General features: G+C 35.5%; 1 protein-coding gene across 6 annotated transcripts in view; it reads left to right on the top strand.

Moving 5' to 3' along the window:
- GlcT (ceramide glucosyltransferase) overlaps positions 1-22,185 on the top strand; it is a 109,289-nt gene that overhangs the window by 74,633 nt on the left and 12,471 nt on the right. For all 6 annotated transcript variants that reach the window (XM_089085649.1, XM_089108485.1, XM_089108494.1 and 3 more), the window contains 2 exons: positions 2,683-2,795; positions 8,080-8,345. In XM_089085649.1, the coding sequence (XP_088941775.1) occupies positions 2,683-2,795; positions 8,080-8,345 (379 nt within the window). The remainder of the gene's footprint in view (positions 1-2,682; positions 2,796-8,079; positions 8,346-22,185) is intronic.

Genomic DNA, 22,185 nt, shown 5'->3' with positions numbered 1-22,185 from the left:
TTTTTCCATTTTCAATTTTAAAAATAATTTATCATTCTTTGATTGCTCCTTATTTAAATTATTGCACAATTATTTATTTAAATACTTTTTGGACGCATATAAAACCCCTACAGATCCTTCAAAATAAAGCAGTTAGAATACTTGGAAATTTTTTACATCGTCCATCAAAACTTAGAGATGCATCGGAAAATGAAACATTATTTCTTTTCTTGAATTTATTAGATCTGAAACATATAAGAGAACTTAATATATCAATGTGGCATTTTAAAATACAAGATCCTAGTAGTTATTTTTATGAAAAATCTCTGTTGATTCTGCCCCCTCCTTCGGCTCTTAGGTGTTCTGGAACATATCGAATTCCCTTTGTTAATTGTGAAAGATCTAGATTTTCAATTAGATACCAAATACCATTTATTTCAAATAAATATAGGCTGAAAGATAGAATTCTAATTGAGGCATCATTTCGGCAAATATCAGTTCTAAGGAAGAAAATATTAAAATTATGTATTGACCTGTGATGGTGGAATAGAAATTTTTTTTATTCTTATTATTATTTTTTTTGTTTATATTTGTTACCCATGTTGGGATAGCCTGCCGTGCCTCACTTGTCCAGCGTTTGTTTTCTTTATGTTTGTTATGTTTTTTGTTTTTTTCTTTAACCAGGTTTTTTTTCTTTCTCTCTTTTGTTATGATGAGAAAATGTTTTTTACCCAATTTTACGAGCTTTGCTCTCTGTTGGGGGTATATGTTTTTTGTTATGTTGAATTAATCAAATAAAAAGTAAAACAGTAAACCACTCTAAATAATGTGTGGATTTGCGTAACAAATCTGTCTTTCCTTAAAAATAGGAGTTCGTTTTTGGTACCTATTTGACACTGACTGAAATAATATATGCGGAGCACTGCTAAAAGTGGCTGTTTTCTTCTTTTTACTCTACCAGATTAAAATTAAAAATGCGTCCATTTCAGAAGTCTTGTGGCTCAGTTGAGCCATTTAGCTGGACGGTGCTTGAACTTATTAATGTGAACATTGTAGAATTGACGCTTCAATCACTGTTTTGCTGAGACAGAGGGTTAGATGTAGCCTCGCTTTTTTGCGGTTTGGTCTTCCCCACGTCAATACAGATTCAACTACGGTAGTAAGACGTTAGCACCATTTTTTTGTATATACGAGTTAAGGGTATGTGCAAGTTTTTCTGTGAGACTAAAAATTGGCTCGCCAATACCTAAAAATTGAGCATGTTTTTTTAGACAGGGAGAGGTCGATTACGGTCTCTAAATGAGGGATAAGTAGGGTTTATCCGGACACGCAAAAGTTGATGCCAATCCTCTTCCTCCCAACCGTCAACTCTAGGCCAAAACAAATTAGTTGAAGCAACACGGTTTTATGAAGAGAGTGCTGTTAAACTGGTATGTAGTCATTGTAAATGTCTCAATTTTTACGGAGAAATGTATTTAAGGGTATTTATCCAATTTAAATAATAAATAATATTTTGTTTGCTTCTTTCTTTAAAAAAAATTTCATTCTGGACATCCATGGTGTCATAAAAAAGCTATCACGATTTAAACAAATCTCTGTGCTGCATTTATACTTACGGTTATCTTGCCCTATAAATTGGTTCATTTCTTTAACCAAAACAAAACACGGAAACAAATCTTATGTTTCAAATTGGATTGTAAAATGTTAAGACTAGGAGGCTATTTCAGCTTTAAAAAGGAAAAAGAGGAAGAGGAGTATCGCTGATGTGTTGGTGTCTCTTAGGCTAATGCCCGTGCCACATTAAAGTCACACTTGTCCATAAAATCAAAATTACGAACGACTACAGCGCCAATTACGTTCGGCGATCGTAGATTCTCGAGTTGAACATTGTTCAACTTTTTTTGTTGTTGTGACTGACCAATCAGAGTCAAGGTTTAAGGTATACTTGTTAAAACTAGAAAAGACGGAAACTTAAAACAGCGGTTGTTCTATCTGGGAGAGGAATCTGACAAAAGTTAAGAAGACTTACTATTAGTAGAGAACAGATGGACACAAATTACTGTTGGTGCAAACTCTTAAACTAATTTCTTGCAATTTTAGTTTGTTGCTTTTTAAATACAAGTGTGACGCTAAAATCAAGAAAACTGTCTTGTTATTCGTGATATTTAGCTTACCTTATCGATAGATGTGGCACGGGTATAATGTTGCGAAGAATAATTTTTGTTCGTTTTAAGTTTTAGCTTCGCTGTTTACTTCCCTCAGAATTTTTTTTAAAATTAATCTTGGCCCGTTTTTAATTAAACTTAATGTATAAGCAACACTGCTATGACATTTACTACTATTTTCGGGGGGGGGGGGGGTAGTTCCCATACATACGGAATAATTTGAGTTCGTTATAATTTTTTAATGTTGCTTCTCACTTTTAATTGGGAAAATATTTTTTTTACTTCATTGTTCATCATTTCTGATCAATGGGAGATAAGATAACCTTAGATTATACTCCAGACAACCTCGACAGTTAAAGACAGTTATATATTAAGTTTCATTAAAAACGGGCCAAGATTAATTAAAAAAAGGAAGAGGATTATCGCTGATGTGTTGGTGTCTCTTAGGCTAATGTTGCCAAGAGTTTTACTCGTAGTACAAAAAAAAACAAAAAAAAAAAAAACCCTTTGTTAGTGAGTTGACTGGTAAATTTTGCAGTGAAGGAAGATACACTATCAGATATGGTTGCTCACATGGAAGACGATGTGGGCTTAGTCCACCAGATGCCTTTTGTTTGTGATAGGGAAGGGTTTGCAGCGACTCTAGAGAAGGTAAATGTACTTATATTTATACTAATAAAAAATATTATTCTCAAATAAAAGGTTTTCAAGAAAAGTGACTAGCCATATTAAAACCCAAAACGATCGGAAATAAAGTTATATAATAATTCTGACTTAAAACCATTAGAATTTGCTATGAACAAAATCTAAAACAAACAAGAACAACATTGCAGCTGTATAGAGGATGGTCAAAAACTTCTGAACGGAAGTCCTGTAGGAGTTCTATTGTCACACCTGCACTTAAGAGCTGAGCAATATCATGAACGAAACCACACCTTTGTGAGCATTCCTTGGTGCGAACACTGGAATTACGATAAACGAATTTTTTATTATATTTTTTATATTTTATTAAAAACGAATTTTTTAATACTACTACTACTACTAACAAATCACCGCAGCACCAAGCCGCCTGAGGCCAACACAGCTACGCACGCTCCTCCTCCATCACAATTTATTAAAGCCTTTCTCTTTACACCCGCCCATGAAGTTCCCATTTCATTTAAATCTTTCTTTATGATGTCCTCCCACCCCAGACGAGGACGACCTGCTTTCCGTTTAGACCTAGACACTTGGCCGAAAAGAACAATCTTCGGCAATCTGTCATCCTTCTTTAGCACAACGTGCCCTAGCCACCTCAACCTCTCTTTCATTATAGCCCTAGAGAGCGGTATTGAACCACATTTTTCGTATAGCATATTGTTTGAAATACAGTCAGTCAGCCGGGTGCCCAGAACAATCCTTAAGCAATTTCTCTGGAAAATATCTAGCAAATCTTCATCCGCTTTTCGGAGCGCCCATGCTTCAGAGCCATATTTGACAACAGCCATCATTGCAGTTTCTAATATTCTAATCTTGGTTTGCAGACTTATCTTCCTATTCTTCCAAACTTTTTTTAACCTTGAAAAAAACACCCTGAGCCTTGGCTATTCTACTTTTAACACCTTCACTGCCCCAACCGTCTTTACTAATAATACTACCAAGGTAAATGAAGCTGCCCATCTGATCAATCTTTTCATTGCCCAACTTCACCTTTTCATCCTCACTTAAGCCTTAGTGACTTAGTCTTCTTTACATTAATTCTCAAACCTATTCTAGCACTTTTAACTCGCAAAACCTCTAAAAGTTCATTCATTTTGCTCACACTTTCATCTAGGATGCTTAAATCATCAGCATAATCTAAGTCCAGGAGCCTTTTTCCTCCCCATTTGATTCCGTGGTCTCCCACTGCCTTTCCTGTGCTCCGTAAGACAAAGTCCATCAAAATAATCCATATACAGTGGGATAGAACCCAACCCTGCTTAACTCCTGATTTAATACGAACCAGCTGCTAACCTCATTTCCTACCTTAACCCCAGCAGTGTTATTCTCGTACATACCACTAATCACTATAATATATTTGTCTGGTATACCATACAAGGATAAAACCTTTACTAAAGCTCTTCTATCAACAGAATCGAATGCTTGCTCATAATCTATAAAACTGAGGACCAAAGGTGTTTGAAAACTCAGGACCCCCATTCCCTGGATACGGCCTTGGGAATAGTGAAGAGGAAAATAGAAAAATACTGTTGGCTTCCCTTAGTTTCCCAAAGGGCTTTTGTTAAATCTTTCATGGAATTTTGAAAGTTTTCTTTCCAGCCGTATACTTTTTAGGATATATACTAAATAATCAAGATCGCCCCTATTCGGGGAGGAGGGACTAACCTGATAAGTGCCGAATGTTTAAACAAAAAATTCTTTGTCAGGAAATCTAAAATCTAAAAACATGCCTTTTGTTTGTGATAGGGAATGGTTTGCAGCGACTCTAGAGAAGGTAAATCTCTGCACTTTTATTTATACTAATAAAAAATATTATTTTCTCAAATAAAAGGCTCTTAAAGAAAAGTGACTAGCCATATTAAAACCCAAAACGAGGGGAAATAAAGTTATATAATAATTATGACTTAAAACCATTAGAATTTGCTATGAATAAAATCTAAAACAAACTGAAGTTAAAAGAATTAATTATTTCGAAACACAATGATGAAAAGTACTTTTAGGGATGAATAGGTGAATCCAAAAAGTATAGAAATTAAAATGAATATCTTAGCCAAAGTTATAGCAAGCAGAAATTTCAAAAACTATGAGTTTGGCAACTGTCCCTTAAACCTTCTAAAGGCCAAAGCGTCATTTCCACTTCGCTAAAACTGATTAGTATTTAGAGCAGTGTGTTTTTTATTTGTCTAAACATTATATATATATATAAAAAAAAAAAAAAAAATGGTATTACAATGATAACCAAGGTTTACAATAAGAGTCACCACTAGTAAGAGTGGGGCTACCCCCCGCTCAAACCCTCAAAACGGCTTGAGTGGTACTGCTGGCTTATTGAAAAACCATATGTGTGTTGAACTGGATCGTTTTATTTGTCAGTACAACGGCACAAAAAACACGATAGTGATCAAGGTAGGAGGAAAGAACTCTTCAAAGCAGATTAATTGTTCAAAATATAGTAAAGTACAAATGAGGCTATGACCTGAAGAAGGTTTGGTAGTAATAGTCACTACTCCTGGTTGTAGCAATTCCTGTTCGTTTTATGTTTGACTGGATTATGCATTTTAATGTCTGTTCATTTCAGGATTCATTTGTCCATGTATAGGAGTATCGGTTAGGTTTATGTTCGATCTGATTGTTTATTTTAATTTCTGTCCATTTTCGCTTTCCATTATTCGCTCATAATTTGTTTTAACTTTGAATAATTACCGGATTTTCTTTCTGTTCCTTTAGCAAAAAAAAACTACCTACATGAGATGAAACTTAACAGGGTACATTGGAATTATAGAATTTGAGTTTCCTTTCATTTGGGCGAAATTGGGTGTTGATGCCTTGAACCTTTTGTTTGGTTCTCGCCAGGTGTATCCTAAAAGGACACACCTTACAGGATTTTTAAGATGTAGAAAAAAATATTATAGTCAGTAGAACAAAAAAGAAAAAATCAACTTGAGGCATTGTTAAAATAATGTATTAACTTTAAGTTTTGCTATGGCTATAAGATCCGTCTGTTATCAGACACGTAAGAAATACAGCAATTTATTTAATTTACAGTGTTTAACTTGTGTTAACACTAAGTTAATAGTAGTTAATAACATTAAGTGTTATTAACTAATAACATAACTTTCATGGTATTAGATTAGAGTTAGACCTACTTAGAAAGAAGCACTATAAAATTCTGTTAAACAACTTTAAAGCATCCTAAAATACTTAGTTATATCACTCCTAAGAGAACTTCAATTTACTTTAACCCCCCCCGCCCAACATTAAAAATGTATTACCCAGTTCATATATTTTCCATGCATTTTGCCATACGATCTTGTTTCAACTTAATCCTTTTAAGTTGAAGTTACTACTGCTAAGTACTCACTGCACCGCCAAGCCGGCTGAGGCCAACACACCTAAGCACGCTCCTGCTCCATCCTAATCTAATCAGAGCCTCCCTTTTTACCCCTTCCCAAGAGGGTCCAATATTCTTTAAATCGGACAAGGGCGATCTTTGGCAATCTGCCCTTCTTCATCTACTAAAGATTTCCTAGCCGTCTCGACCATTCTCTCATTATAGCCCTAGAAAGATGATAGAACCACATTTTCTGTTCAGCTTACAATTTATAATAAGCTCAGTCAGACGGTACCCAAACAATCTCTAGGCAATTTCTCTGAGAAAAAAAAATCCAACAAGTCCTCTTCTGCCTTTCGGAGTGTCTGCGCAACAGAACCTTATATGATCACTATCATCCCTGTAGCTTCCAGTATTCTAATCTTGGTTCGCAAACTTGTCTTCGGTAAAATTCTACTTTAGCTACTTTTGGCTATCTTGGAAAGGGGTTTGGTTAGGAAAAGGAAAATTTCAGGGATGGGTCTACAGGCTAAAGTATGTCCCGAGAAGGTATTTTGAAGTACCTACCTCCACTCCTTTTCGCTCTAGATGGTCCTGAAATTTGCCTACATGACAGGTCTATGCCTATTGGAATTTTGTTAAAACAACATTTTACCTTAATTTTCAGTTGACTGTTTCTTTTTCTTTGGCTTTAGTTCTGCAAATTACAATTCCTGTAATTTGAGTAGAATTTTAAGCCATCGCTGTTTTTTTTTCCGAAATTTAGGAAATGTATTTGCATATCTTTAAAATTTTATAAATTGGGATTGAGCAAAGTTGTGAAGCTGAAAACAATTTTGTTGTACTTCATTTTAAGCAAAAGATCTATTTTGCAAGGTTTCACTTTTATAAAACACATGTTTTAAAGGTCATCAAAGGTCAGGACCCTCTAGAGGGAGAAGGAATGAAGGTAGTAATTCAAAATACCTTTCCGGGACATACTTTAGCCTGTAGATCCATCCCTGAAAAATTCATTTTTCTAACCTTACCCCTTTCCAAGATAGTCAGAAGTAGCTAAAGTAGAATTTTACCCTTGTCTTCTTATCCTTCCAAACTTTTCCAACTGTGAAAAAATATCCTGTGTCTTTGCTATTCTGCTTCAACATCTTCACTGCATCCACTATCTTTATTAATATTACCACCTAGGTAGGCGAAACTGTCCACTTGATCAGTGTTATTATCACCCATCATCATCTTAGCAAAATTCAACACTAAGAGAGTTTTACTTCCCCATTTGATTCTTTGCTCTCCCATAGCTTTTGCTGCACTCCTTAAGACAAAGCCTATGTCAAAGCCTGGACTTTCTTCCCCAGAGTTTATGTCTATATACTTTATATATTCTACAATACGCTTATGTACTCCACTTTCCACCAAGGTCAATCAATGTACAAGAAAGAAAATTTCACATCCATGACTTAGTTACAGAAAAAGGTATGACTTAGTTACGCTCTTTGTGTATGTTTATTTTTAGGGGAGATCCATTGAAATTGAAAACTCGAAAGATCCTCTTTGTCCTTTAACATTTTTAAGAAATTACTTGATCCTTTATTATTGAACATTCGAATTCTTCAATTCTTTGTGTTTATTTTTTGTAAACTGGAAATATCTTGCAACAAAATTATCACTTCATTACCTTCAGAAAATTTACATTTATCGAATTTTCAGAAGCGCTTCTAGTTTATATGATCCGAATCTCCCTAAAATCAGTCCAAATACCATCTGAAAAAATTTTCAAAGAGACTTAATATAATTTCTGGTGTTTCAGGCCTCCTCATCATTCTGGAAAATCTTTTGGTGCTGACCTTGAGCTTGCGACTGTATGCAGTAATGGCTTTGTGGCCTTTTTTAATAATTGTTATTTTTTAGATATATTTTGGCACTGTTCATGCTCGTGTGTACCTATCTGCTGATCTCATGCGAATAAATTGTCCGACTGGTATGAGTAGTTTAATGAGAAAAAAAGTCATTGACGAAGCCGGTGGATTGGTAGTATTTGGCTGCTATTTAGCCGAAGATTTCTTTATGGCCAAAGCTATTACAGACAGGGGTTGGAGGTTAACAATTGCCAGTCAGCCAGCTTGGCAAAATAGTGGCCATTGTAAAGTACTTTCCTTTCAAGCCCGGATGACTAGGTAATTCCGAATTTTTATTAGTTTAGAAGTGTAGAATTGGGAAGTAACTGAAAGTGTTTAAAACGAGTTGGAAATGTCTTGTTGTGTGACATGCGATATTGATATCTGTTGTTCTCATTTTTATATTTGCGGGATTTTTTTTTTTTACAGTCTTCTATTTCTTTGTGAATGTTTTGTTTTTAAAAAAAAATTTCTTTGCTTCATAAATCTTGGCAATATTGAAAATGCAAAATACTTCTTATCAGCTTGGGATTAAATTATCAGAATCAGCGCTACCGCGTTGACAAAGAAAAGAACCATTTGCCTCGAGTGTTTTTTTTTTTTTTTTTTTTTAACGACTTAAAATATCTTTGCTGATTGAAAAAAAATCCGATTGGCTTGAAACTTATAGGGCAGACCGTTGTACAAGGAGACCTCAAAGCTTGCAAGAAAAATTTGCAGTGCATGTACCCTAGGTCAGGGACCTCAGCGCGCAGAACAATGTCCTGGTAAGAAAAAAGGTTCAAATGCATGAAATGAATCAGACATCATACCTTAGCCCTCTTTCATACGAACTAAGCTTTTTGCTGGACTAAAATAATTTGTATCATTCGATATTAAATTGAAAGAAAATGAGGTTTATTGAATTTTGAAAGTGATAGCTCTTCTGATTCATCAGCGACATGGCTTCAAAGTTATAAAATAGGGTTTTTGGAAAAATTTCCATACGAGGCATCCAACCCAATTAAGGTTGCCAATTAGCCCCCCTCCAGTAATCCTTGCTCTTATATAGTCTACCACTCGCCGTAGTATGCCGTGTAAGTATTAAAAATGTAATGCTAGTTGTTAATTTTACGACTAGAAAGTTAAAGGTCTGGTTCATAGTAGTATGGGAATTTCACCACTCTCAATGATTTTTCAGTGCCAAGCTAGCAGTATAAAAAAAGAGTACACATAATTTTTACCCATGCAAAAAAGTGATCTCCTTCTTGTTCAAGCTAGAACACTGTAAATCTCCTGTAGAAGGTTTTTGGCCATTGTGACTCAATGGCTTACTTTTTATTTTGATCCAAAATAATTTTTTATGTTTTTTTTTCAGTTTACATTTTACAGTTAAGACTAATAAAAATAATAATTACCATTCCCGGGGTCAGCTACAAATGGCAATTATTTCTACCTGGTCAGTTTTTTTTTTTTTTTTTTTGTATTAAAACACGTTTTTTTGCTAATATGGGCTATTCGTTCTCAACTATGATATATAGGGAGGTTCTTACAAAAAAGTTGGGGTTATTTTTTACTTAAAATATTGTGTGTATAAATGAGAATATCATTTAGAAAACATTTAGCAAAAATTGTTAAATATAACGTAATAATTAATAAAAAATTATTTATAATTATATGTTTATAAACAATTTCCAAACTTTTTTTGGCATATTTTTGATCGGGATTACGGGATAATCTCTTCTGTATAGATAAACACCGCGCGCTCACTGCCCTCTATAGAAAAACCCTTTGAAGACAGAAAAAAAAATTCAAATAAAAATTTTAGAGCATGCTCCACAATATTTCTCTGCAATATTTATAATAAATACAATTAGCATGAAACGAGATATTTTCCAAAAACGTGCAAAAAACAAGTTTTTTTTTAATCTTTGACCTTTGGAATTTGTAGTCGCGGACAGCCTACTATATTTAGGGTTGGAGACAAGTTTTAGGGTGTCATGATAAAGTTACGAGTCTATAGGTAACTATTTCAAATTCCAAGGCGAAGCCCCTAAAATGACTGGATCATCCACGCTGGTGGGCAGCATCGATGGCCAGGGAACTATTCCTGCGGGTAAGTAGCTTTTCGCTACCCGACTTTGATATCTATAATCAGGCATATGTGGATACAGAACACCTTGCGAAAATGATGGCATGACTACGGGACTTGACTCAACCAGTAACATGACTAAAAGGGATGAGTCAGTAGAAAAAAGTTTGGCTGATTGATTTGAAAATTTATTGGAATGTTCCGTGAGAAACTGAGATGAAAATTAATTTTATAATTAATATTTAGATTCCGTAAAAATACGATTTTGTTCAGTGTAGCCAATCCCTGACCAAATTTTAGAAGAAAGGCAGGGATTTTCCACATAGTATTAATTAAATCGTACAAGTGATTTCATTCTGTATGCTCAGAATACCAAAGTTGGCTTTAGTCCCTGCAATGCCCCTGCTCCCTATCTTCGACTTAATTTTTCGCAGAAAGGAAGACTAATTTTGTCTTGTTTGGTCAGGAATCATAAATGGACTCAATATATATAATTGGAGGATAAAAATAGGAATAGGGCTCTTCTTACGCCACAGACTTCTCTCCAAGCCACCAGCTCTGTTAGTAGAAAGGTTGGTATTTTGCAGCCTGTTAGTTTCAAGCGTTAAATCTCAAACTTTTATCAACAATTGACCTCAAACGTCAGTCATTTTGCGTGTTATCTGGCACCTCTCAACATTAGGTCCTTCGCCCTTTCTGTCAGTGTAAGGCCCGCTTGTAGATTTCTCAATAAGAAGCTAGGAACGGAAATATTACATATACCTCACCACGGAGATCCTCAGTCGTTTTTTATGCGAAGAAATTGCGTGTTTAGGTATTACTTATTATAAGGACTCGGAGTGGGGCTATTCAGGGGAGGGGTATGAAACCTCCTATGATGGTTTCTAGACCAGAATGATTTTAATGGTATACTCGTTATGCATCCCAGTCCTTCTGTTCCTGAAATGGCACCAAAAAGTGTTATTTTTGGCATCACAGAACACTTTACGATGGCTTCATCGAGACAAATTTATATAATGGACGTAGATATAAGCATTAGCTTTTAAAGTAGCCTTTAAACTGCTCTCTATTATGTTCCAGTGCTCCCCTTATGCCTTGGAAGAATCCTTTCATGATAAACTTTTATTATTAAGTAAAAACAAATAATAATTACCCTTCAATTGTGTTTTTATAGTTTCGTTACAATGGGCCATTGTTATTCTCTTTGCTAGGCTGCCGCTGTTTTTGCAACCGTGATGCTGTGCTCCTTACTTTTGTCCCCTGCATTATAATTTACGATCTCCAAATGGATTTTTTGAATGTCTGAAAAAGGTGAACTTTCTAATGCGGGATAAAGAAGATAAGTTTCCTGACTCATAACTTCCAAAATTTATTGGTCGTAAACTCTGGAAGTTCTGTCTTTTAAGACTTCTCCTTTGGATGTAGTGACTTAGAAATACTGATGTGGAGGGAAATTTTCACAAAAACATTGATGGAATTTTCTGTCTTCAGTAATGAGTTGCATTTTTTGCTTATTTCAATCTTCTTCTTTACATTGAATCATTTTCTAAATAACACTCTTATTTTTTCTTCATGGTGATATTATTAACATTATTGCTTGTTAAGTTATTTTTAGAAGAAAGTGAGAATAGTAGATATTTATTTTAACCTGGCGCTAGCTGTTGAAGTGTGGAAACTTTGGAGGGACAATAAGCTTTTCTGAGGTCTTTAAAGTTTATTTTGTGAAATCCATCATCGTAATAATAGTAATTTAATATGAAGGTTAATTTTTCAGTTTTATGTAATTCTACTGTCCTTGAATTCTTGAGTAATTTGTAGATATTGACGAAAATCAAACTACCTTTCAATCAAAGAGAAAAAGACAAAAATATTGAAATTAAACTTAACGCGCAATGGAAGGAGAGAAATAAGTTCAAAGGCTGAATATCCCAGCCTTTGCGCTTCAGATTGCACTTCTCCTCATCGTGATCGGGAACACCGTTTAAAAATAATCATACATAGAATACGAAATTTTCCGATACAATGATCTTTAACAAAAAAACGCTTCACATTTGCTAGATATTAATTTTCTTTTCCAGCCACTAATTTCATTATCTTGATAATATTAAATATCTTAAAATGGGCAAGCATTTTGAAATTTTAATTTTTTTTAAATAGATAAAAAAAGTTGTGATTGGAAAGTGTTTTCAATAAATTTTTAGTGTGCTTAAAATCGAAGATAGTAGCCCCCTCTTAGGAGGCTCAGACGCCCTGCTATAGGGTAGTACTGGAGAGTATTTTCAAATGACACATTCAGTAAAGTTTAGCACATTTGGAATCTCCTAGGGAAAAAAGGAAAGTTCTGTCTAATAAAATGTTTTGGAGACAGCTCGATATGTGTTCAAGCCTCTCTTGGAGGCCTTGGACATAAGGTATTGGATTAATGATTAAAAGTTTAATAATAGTTACTAAATAACTAAATAATAATATAGTAAAGAACGATGTTGACACAATGTTTTTTTTTTTTTTTTTTTTTTTTTTTTTTTTTTTTTTTTTTTTTTTTGTCTTACACCAGACAACTTCGTATTGAAGGAGTTGTCGTAGAAACTTCAAAAAGAGCTTATTCGATTGAAAATTGGAACGGTTAGTGCCGTTTTTAATATTCGGAAGTGATTGGAGGGCAACTAACCCCCCTGCCATGCCCACCCTTTCCCCAAACACATCCAATCAAAATTTTGAGATAGCCATTTTGTTCAACGTAGTTGAAAGGTCCAGAAATTGTGTCTTTGAGGATGACGAACCCCACCACAGCCCTCAGGGCGAAGGTTGTAATTTATGCCCTGGGGGAGTATAAGGTTTTTTTATAGATATCGTTGTCGTAAAAATTTCAAAAATGACTAATTCGATTGGAAATTAAGAGGGCTAATGTCCCTTATGATAGTCGAAACTAATCGGAGGGCGAATGCCCCCCTCCCCCACGCCATCATTTCTCCCCATAGTTCCGATCACAATTTTGATGTAGCCATTTTGTTAAACGTAGTTAAAAAGTCTGGAAATTATGTCTTTAAAGATTACACCCCCCCCCCACAGCCCTTAGGACAAGGGTTGTAAGTTATGCCCTTGGGGCGTATAAAGTTTTTATAGAAAGTGTTTTGGTAGAAAAATCAAAAAAGGCTCATTCGATTGGAAATGGAGAGGATTAGTGTTCTTTTATTAGTTGAAAGCGATCGGAGTGAAATCCCCCCCCCACGCCCATCATTTCCTAAAACACTTGCAATCAAAATTCGGAGATAACCATTTTGTTCAACGTGGTGTGTGTATAACTGAACCACAAGCAACTGAACCCCTGTATCTGAACCACCGTGTAACTGAGCCCCCGTGCAACTGAGCCCCCGTATAACCGAAATCCCGTGTAACTGAACCTTCATGTAACAGAACCACTGGGCAACTGAACCCCATTTAACTAAACCCTCGTGTAACTAAATCCCCGTGCAACTGAACCCCCGTGTAACTTGAATTACCGTACAACTGAACCACCGTGCAACTGATCCGCCGTGCAGCTGAGCCACCGTGCAACTGAACCCTCGTGTAACTGAACAATCGTACAACTGAACCACTTAACTCAGATTTTCAGTTCTCTGAAAATATTAGGCAATATCATTGGGTAAAACACAAGTTAGAATTTTACATGTTCAACCTTGTTGAAATTGTTTGTTTTTTAAATTCATGACATAAACGCCTGTCAAAAGTATTCATCAAAAAGCTTTGTTTTATTTTTGCAAAAGAAAAAGAAGATCCGGTGTCAAGAAGCATTAAAGCTGATTTATTACTCCTTTTTTTCAGAAGAATCAGACCTTTCTGGACGTTAAGTAGTAAATATATTTGTTGAAAATATTTGACCTTTGTGGATCTAGATAACGAATTTTGATCAGATGTCTTTGAGAAGATTGCAGCTAAAAATGACACTGGAGGGGGACTGGTTGCACTCCAGTCTTTTTTTCAACATTCATTTAACTTGCCCTGAAGGTTTTAACTTCATACCCTCAGGTTTATACCCTTACCTGTTCTTGACACATTGCAAATACAACGTCTTTTAAAAATGGGTGCACATAGTACCTCTTGATTTAGTTGAAGATGCTCCAAAATATTTCCCGAACAATGTGACGGCTGATACCATCAGCCATTGTAAATGTTCCTGGTATTTCCTTTTCACAATCAATAAAGGGATAAATGCTGTTTGATTGTGTTTGCCATTCTTCTTGGCGTTTCCCTAAGGTTTGACCTTAATGCTGCATGCTTTTTTTTATTTATAGGATCAAACATGCCCTCTTTTCTTCATAAAAAAAACTTATATGTTAACAATAGGCAACTTGTATAACTTACAGCCCTTGCACCAGAGGCTGAAGGTTGTGAACCATAGTTATTTAACTATGGCATAGTTATTTAACCTTTGAACTGTTTTAAATAAAAATATCGTCTCAAGTTTTAGATAGGATGTATTTTGGGAAAAATTAGGGTGTGTGGAAACCCTCCGATCACTTTTTAACTCTGAAAAAGTGCACTGGAAATGTTGATTTCCAATCGAATGACCCAAAGTTCATAAAAAAAATTGTTTCTACAAAAACTTTATGTTTTAGCAATGAGCAACTAGCTTAACTTACAGCCCTTGCCCCAGATGCTACTGGTGGGGTTGTTAACCTCAAAGGCATGGTTATTAGGCCTTTAGACTATTTTGAACAAACTGTTTATTTTTATTTTGATCCGATGGATGGGGTGGGGTGTCGGTTAAGAGGGAAAGGCTGATTGTCCTCTGATTACCTTTGATTCTTCAAAATTGAATTTGAACTTTCAATTTCCAATCGAATGAGTCTCCAAAGTTTTTACTACCATCCCTTCTATAAAAACCTTAAAGTTTAACAATTGGTAATTTGCAATAACATACAGATTGCTGATACAGGTGTATCAGCAATTTTTTTGGTACGGCTTAGCGTATCAAAATGAAACTTCTTGGGCATCTACCTGCTACTACTGCTATTAATACTGTTGCTACTACTACTAATTCAACAGTATTCTTACTACTACTGCTCCTACTACGACCTCTGCTACTATTAAACTAGGACTATTAAGGCTACGCATATCAAGTTGAAAATTTGACAGACACGGGTATTTGAGGGTGAACTTGAACTAAATCAAAAGACACTATGTCCATGCAGATTTTCAAAATGGCGTATCTCAAAAAGGGATTTGTGTATTAAGTTGGAACTTTCAGAGAGTGCTTAAAAGTAAAGTCAATTCACCAAAAGGAAACATGTGCACTCTCAGGCCTGGATTTACCACTAGGTCCCTAGGCCCCGACCTAGGGGTGCATAATGCCAGGGGGAGCAATAAATTATCACTGAATAATTTGTTCCTGACAAAAACTGGACTGATGTGATTTATCGTTGCCAGGTGCACTCTGCCGCCACTCTGCCTTTTCACAGAAAAGTGACTTTAAAACAACACAGGAATTCCGTGGTCAAGGTTTAATTTTAAAATATCTGTACAAAATAGACATAAATACAGGGTAAACGACAAATACACGGTATACAGGGTGAAAATATCAAACTGAGGACTAAAGGTGTTTGATGACTCAGGCACTTCTCAATTATTAATTTAAGAGTGAATATTTGGTCGACACATCATCTTCCCTTCCTAAAACTGTACTGTTCTTCTCTTCAAACATTGTCTACAGCATATCTAAGTCTAAAAAGTATCGTGATACTAAGTAATTTTCTATATGCAGAAACCAGACTAATGCCTCTATAATTTCCACACTCATTCTTATCACCTTTCCTTTGCGGGGGCTTAATTAGGGTTTCCCCAGGATCGCTAGTTACTTTCCATTTCTGAAATAATATTCATAATCATCAGTAACATATTTCTAACTTCATAGCCACCATATTCAAGAAACTCAATTACCACACTATCCGCACATGGGGCCTTAGAAAACCAAAAGTTTGAAGGTTAGTAGACATTCGTTGTAAGAAATCGGACTTGCTTCAATAATCAAATGAGCAAAAAACTGTTTATTGAAAAAATATTTGCAGATATTTTTATAAGGGTTGCAACAATTCAAAAACCTTAAAAAAGAAAACCAGAAGTTTGAAGCTTAAAGGACAATCGGTGTTAGAAATCGGACTTGCTTCAATAATCAATAATCTTTGAAAAGACCGTCATTTAAAACTAGAACAATAAGGGCAGCTAAAGCAAATAGGATTGGCAAATAGGCTGTAGTAAAGAAAATCCAAAATGGAGAAGAAAGAAAAAGACTTTTGCCGGGGCAAAAGTCGACGTTCAACAGTTTATAAAAGCTCCAAGCGATGAAATAGCTATAAATAACGATATTAGAGTTTATAAGGACGTTAACCGAGAACCTGATACTGTATCAGCCTCTGTTAAAAGAAAATATAGGTTCTGCGTTAAAACTAGACCAATAAGGGCAGCTAAAGCAAAGGACATTGGCAAATTGTCTGAAGTAATAAAAATCAGAAGGGAAGATGTACGAAAAATGGGGTTAGAAGATAAGCGACAGCGGAGTTGAAACGAACCAAAATTGAAACGATAGTTATGATAATTGGGTCTGGGATTTTGACATGGATAAGATCATCAATTCTTACCATGCCTTTGTTTAAAAAATAAAGTTTCGGCGATATGTATTTCATAATGACAAAAGACAAGTCGGGGGAAAAGTCGAAGTTCAACATTCTATAAAAGCTCCAAGCGATTAAATAGCTATAAATATCGACATTAGAGTTTATAGGAACGGTAGCCATGAACCTGATACTGCATCAGCCTCTGTAAAAAAACAAAGGTTCGGCGTTATGTTTTACAGTAATGACAAAAGATAAGCCAAGGCAACAGTTAAAGGTCCAATAACAAAGAAACGTATTTTTACAAAAGCGCTAATTCTAATTTAAGGTCATTTAAAACGTTTAAGGGGTTGATTGATGAAAGTGAAACATACAATGGGGTTAGAACACAAATGAAAGTGAGAATCACAGCAGCTAAAGAAAAAGGCATGGAACAAACGACAGTGAGAATCACATTGAATTGTAAACGAAATTTTGAACAGTGATCTGTGGTTGGAAATTGGAAAAGACCTATTTGTTTAAAGTCTTAAGAAATTAAAGGAGATGATGTATGAATCTAAACTGCTAAAGCAAAAGGGTGGAAAAAACTTTCTAAGGTAAATATGAACAAAAATGGACGTTGAAATCTACGGTAGGAAAACAAGAAACAGCGATGACTGGCCACAACAACGATCTAAATAGGTCAGGACTTTAAGAAAAAATCGTATTTTTCACAGGGTGGCTGTATCAAACCTGTGGTGACGTCATGACATCAAGAAAAGGCTCAAATTGCCTCCGGTTAAAAGATAAGCTACAATGAAAATCTATATATAGAAGCTTGCCGCGTGCCGATATTCTCGAAAACGGGTCCATATTTTTTCGCGAAAATTGATATCTTGGGATATTCTCGCATAAAAAAGACCTGAAAACAAGATTGGTATTCCAAAATTTTGATCGAATTTATTTGGGGATCAAATGCATGGGGGGGGGGCTGGTTGCCCTCTGACCACTTTTGATTCTTAAAAAGGGCTTTAGGATTTTCAATTGCCGATCCAATGAGCCCCCCTTCAAAGTTTGTGCGACTACCCCTTCCTATATAAAGTGTCTCTGGAAAAAATAATACATTGAAGCCTTATGGTTCTTTACTATAGGCAATGTTATAGCGTTGACTCTGTCTACAGCTGTGATCCAAACCCACACCTCTCAACCACTTCAAATTAATTTGTCATCCAGTTGTGGTTAGAGAGTAACAAATGCCCTAACTTTTTCTCTGTGTTGAAGTTACAAAGCTTTAAAAAGTTTTCAGAATATTTTCTTGAATTTTTCCTTAACTTACAGTAGCTTTCACTAAATTTTGGAAAAAAATGGGTTGCGCTGGGGTGATCCTTATTTATGTTAAAATAAAATATTATTGGTCATAATTTATTGATTAGTTGTGCTGAATTAAAATTCGATGTTCATTTAGAATACAAACAAATGGTAGTTTTGGGGGTGGGTGGTTCGCCACTAATACTGAAAATGGCAATTTCCGAGGGTTGACGACAGTAATTTTTGTTTTTGTGCCCCCTTGCATTACATATAGGTTTGATTTTCGTAAAGCCTTGCCTTAAAAAGTTATTTGATTTAACGGATGTTGTAGGTAGTTTTTGGCTTGTAAGACTTGCTTTTCCTAATATCCAATAGGTCCATCCATGCCAAATCATACGAAATGGACTTCGCTTAAAATTCTAATTTGCTTTAAAAAACAACAACAAAATATGTATAATCTTAGCAATCCTTTAACTTGAAAGTAGGGATAATTTTGTTTCCAGGTGCTGTGGATGGTCAAATTTATAAAAATAAAATTCACAAGGTTTTGAAATCCTGATAACACGGTCCATCAAAAAAGTAAAATACCAATAAGTTTGTATTTTCTTTGATTAAAGGAATTGTAGAAATGGTTAAAGTGTGAGAAAAAAAGTATTGACACTTCAGTTTTCAATGCGATTGTTTGTTGTAAGTTTGGAGGACAGCTGATATTATTTCAATAAAATTGAAGTAATACGAGCAGTCCCAATCGGATGATTTCGTTACGACTGACCCCAATGTGGATTTACCTAACGTTTGAATCCTTGAAATCCTTGAATGAATCATTGTAAAAACAGGTATTTTAGGACTTAACCCGCTGCCCACTCCCTCCTTGGTTGTTAATGTGTAATATTTAACAAACTGTTTGTAAGGAGCAACGCGGCTTAATAGTAACCGAAACTTTAAAATACGGAATTTTGATATCAATAGATATATCGAAAGAATCGGCTTATTATTCTAATTCCAAATGTATAAGATTCATTAAGTTTAGTGTTACCCATCAAAAGCTACGAGCCTGAGAAAATTTGGCGGATTTTTGAAAAAAAGGGGGGACACCCCCTAAAAGCAAAGGAATCTTAATGAAAATTATACTTTCAGATCCAGCATATTCGAAAACTCTATTCTAGAAGTTTCAAGCTCTCATCTGCAAAATGTTTAATTTTGTATTTTTTTGACAGAATAAAGATCATGGATGCGTGTTTTTCTTTTTGTTTGTTTTTACAGGGGTGATCGCATCGAACCAATAGTCCTAGAATATCAGGAAAGGGCTCATTCGAGCGGAAATTAAAAGTTCTATTGCCCTTTTTAAGCGATCACAGATATTGGAGGGCAACAAGTCCCCCTCCCGCATCCCAAAAAGTCGCCCGATCAAAATTTTGAGATAGCCATTTTGTTCAGGATAGTTGAAAAGTCCTAAAACAATGTCTTTGGAGTTAACATAACCCCCCCCCTCCTCAGCCCCTGGGGATAGGTCTTTAAGTTTTAATATTTGCCCATAGTTTACGTATTGTATTTGAAACAGGGATCTATACTGAAATTTGGGGGGGGGGGGCTTTTTTGCTTGCGGTGGGTTTTCTTGGGGATAATTTTTCCTGTAGAGGAAAATTTCCAGGGGGTGGACTTTCCAGGGGAAATTGTGGGGGATTTGACAGAATTTCTATACGAAATTTTTTTATTTCTCTTACTTTTTTTTGCCGACTCAGTAGTGCATGTGGAGATGTTCCGGGGGAAATTTACAGTGTGTTTGGATTTCCGGGAAATAATTTCCACGGAAGGGGGGATTTCCGGAGTAGTCAGAAAAACGATTAGAACTTGCTCTTTTTCAAATGAAAGAATGCTAAGGAGTATTTTTCAGGCTGAACCTTCTGCAGGAAATTTTACGGAGGGGGGGATTTCATTGAATATGTAATTTCCGGAGGGGATTATACGGAAGGAATTTTACGGTGAAGGGGTGTATTTTAAGTGTGGGGAAATATCTATGAAGGAGTTTCCCGAGAGGAAAGGGAATTTTTCATGGAGTTTGGGCCAGATTTACCGGTATTATTTGAAAAACGGGTCAGAAATTAAATAAAAATAAGTTTTTTTCAAATGAAAGTAAGGGCCAACATTAAAATTTAAAACAAACAGAAATTATTCCGTATATGAGAGGGGTTGCCCCCATCCTCAATCTTTACGCAAAAGTTTGACTGTTTGTCCCCATTTTTAAGATTGACTCCTGAAACACAAGGGCTGTTTAATTAGAATAGAATGGTTTTTATAAAGTGCAAAAAACTTTTACCGTGAAGAGTAAGATATTGAGGAGGGGGGGGGGCAACCTCTTCATACTATACGGAATAATTTCCGATGTTACTTTCAGTTGGAAAAACTTGTTTTTTATTTAATGAAGATAAAAGGATGCTATGTATAGAGTTTCTGCATAATTTGGTGCCCTTGGACCTCAGGCTGCACTTATCCTGTGAACCTCAGGGGGGTTTTTTCAATCATTTCTTCCGTTCAATGTTCTGTGGGGCCGCTGGTGCGCATGGGGGCATTGGGAACTATGAAGGGATAGTATCTTGTCTTTTGACGATTTTTGTCTCTTACAGATTGCACTAAAGCATTATATTTACGACCAAATGAGGCCTTCTCCAAGGTTTTACGACAATCTGTTGTATATGATGAGGCTTGGGAGAAAACGTACGTAAGAGACATATTGCTCTCTACTAGAATAAACGCCACTGCGTTGATTCTAGCTCACTTTTTTCAAGTAGATCCCAATTGTTTGAGAGAAAAAATGTGTGTTTTTATTTTAAATTGAATGTCAAACAATGAAAAACATCAGTCCCATGGTGATATCCAATATAGTTTGAAGTCCATGGAGAGTTAGGAAATTTCGTTACGCTATTACCTGGTTTATTTTCTATTGAAACTGAACAAGGTAAACAGGAAAAAAAATTCCCCATGTCTTTAGACACGAAAAAAGACTGTAGCATATCTTCTTTGATTCGTCGGGGATTTTTATGATGCGTAAAATTGAAATGTTTTCCTAAAATAGGCCAGGAAAAGTGCATCCCTAATAAATCAAAAGGTGTTAAGATGAAAAATACAAATCGTCGGTTAGAACGAAAGAAAATCCAAAATGACGTTTGGGTGAATTTATAGTAGAATTCGATCTTGTAGGTTTTGATTTGGTAGAATTTGAGGAAGAACATATTTTAGAAAAACTGAATAAGGTAATTTTCTCGAGAACCAAATTAAAGACTCGACAACTGGTTTGCCCAATTGTTCCAATGGTGGTTTTCTCTTTTTGAAGAGCGGGATAGCAAATTTGAATCAGACTAAAAACCAATTCAAAATGATTTTTGTTGTTTCTTGTTGCATGCCTTTTTCTCTAGCTGCTCAGAGTCATTTGTCAGCTTGTGTAATTTTGTATGTGTCATAGATGATAAAAACGTTACGACCACCCCTGGTGGAAAATGATGTAATTTTTGTTCTGTAAATGTATGTCAATGTGACGTCAATCGCATGATTTCTTTCTAGCAGGAATTCAACACCTCTTCCCTGTTTATCCTTCAGTAACGCGAAAGTCAATTCTTTCCATTACAGGGTATTCAAGAAATTTTGGCGTGAATTCATTTCCTCCTTCCTGTTTATCTTGCTTATACTATTTATCTTTAAATAAACATGAATTTTTCTCAAAATTGAAGCTCTAAGCCTCTGGTTCCCAACCGATTTCGGGCCAGGCATTTCTTAAATCTTGAGGCTCTCCTCGTGATATCTTAATATTGTTATTCAAAATTTTACTTGTGTTTATCTGAGGGAAGCTTTAAAAGGCCATTAACTTGGTATCTTCTGGGGGGGGGTCGTCCTCTAGGCAGATCTTAAGCTAAAGAAAAATATTGTTTGAATACAATACCTTTTAAATAGTGTATGACGTCGTCGTAATACTATAATGTATCTTTTTTACTCTTTATCTGAATATGAATGTGATGATGTTTATATGAAAAATGTTTTTTCACTATTAAGGCTATAAAGCATAGTCAGCCGAAGGGTGCACGTCCTGCTCGTAACCCACCAAAATATTGTATTGCGCCCCCGGTGGCTCCTTCGCCCCACGTTGGGAACTATGGCTCTA

Source organism: Artemia sp. Qi Xiang Cuo, chromosome 1 (assembly GCF_049724085.1).
Source record: "Artemia sp. Qi Xiang Cuo chromosome 1, ASM4972408v1, whole genome shotgun sequence".
NCBI classification, from domain to species: domain Eukaryota; kingdom Metazoa; phylum Arthropoda; class Branchiopoda; order Anostraca; family Artemiidae; genus Artemia; species Artemia sp. Qi Xiang Cuo.
Note: the sequence above shows the minus strand (reverse complement) of the source record. Positions and strands in the feature narration are given on the sequence as shown.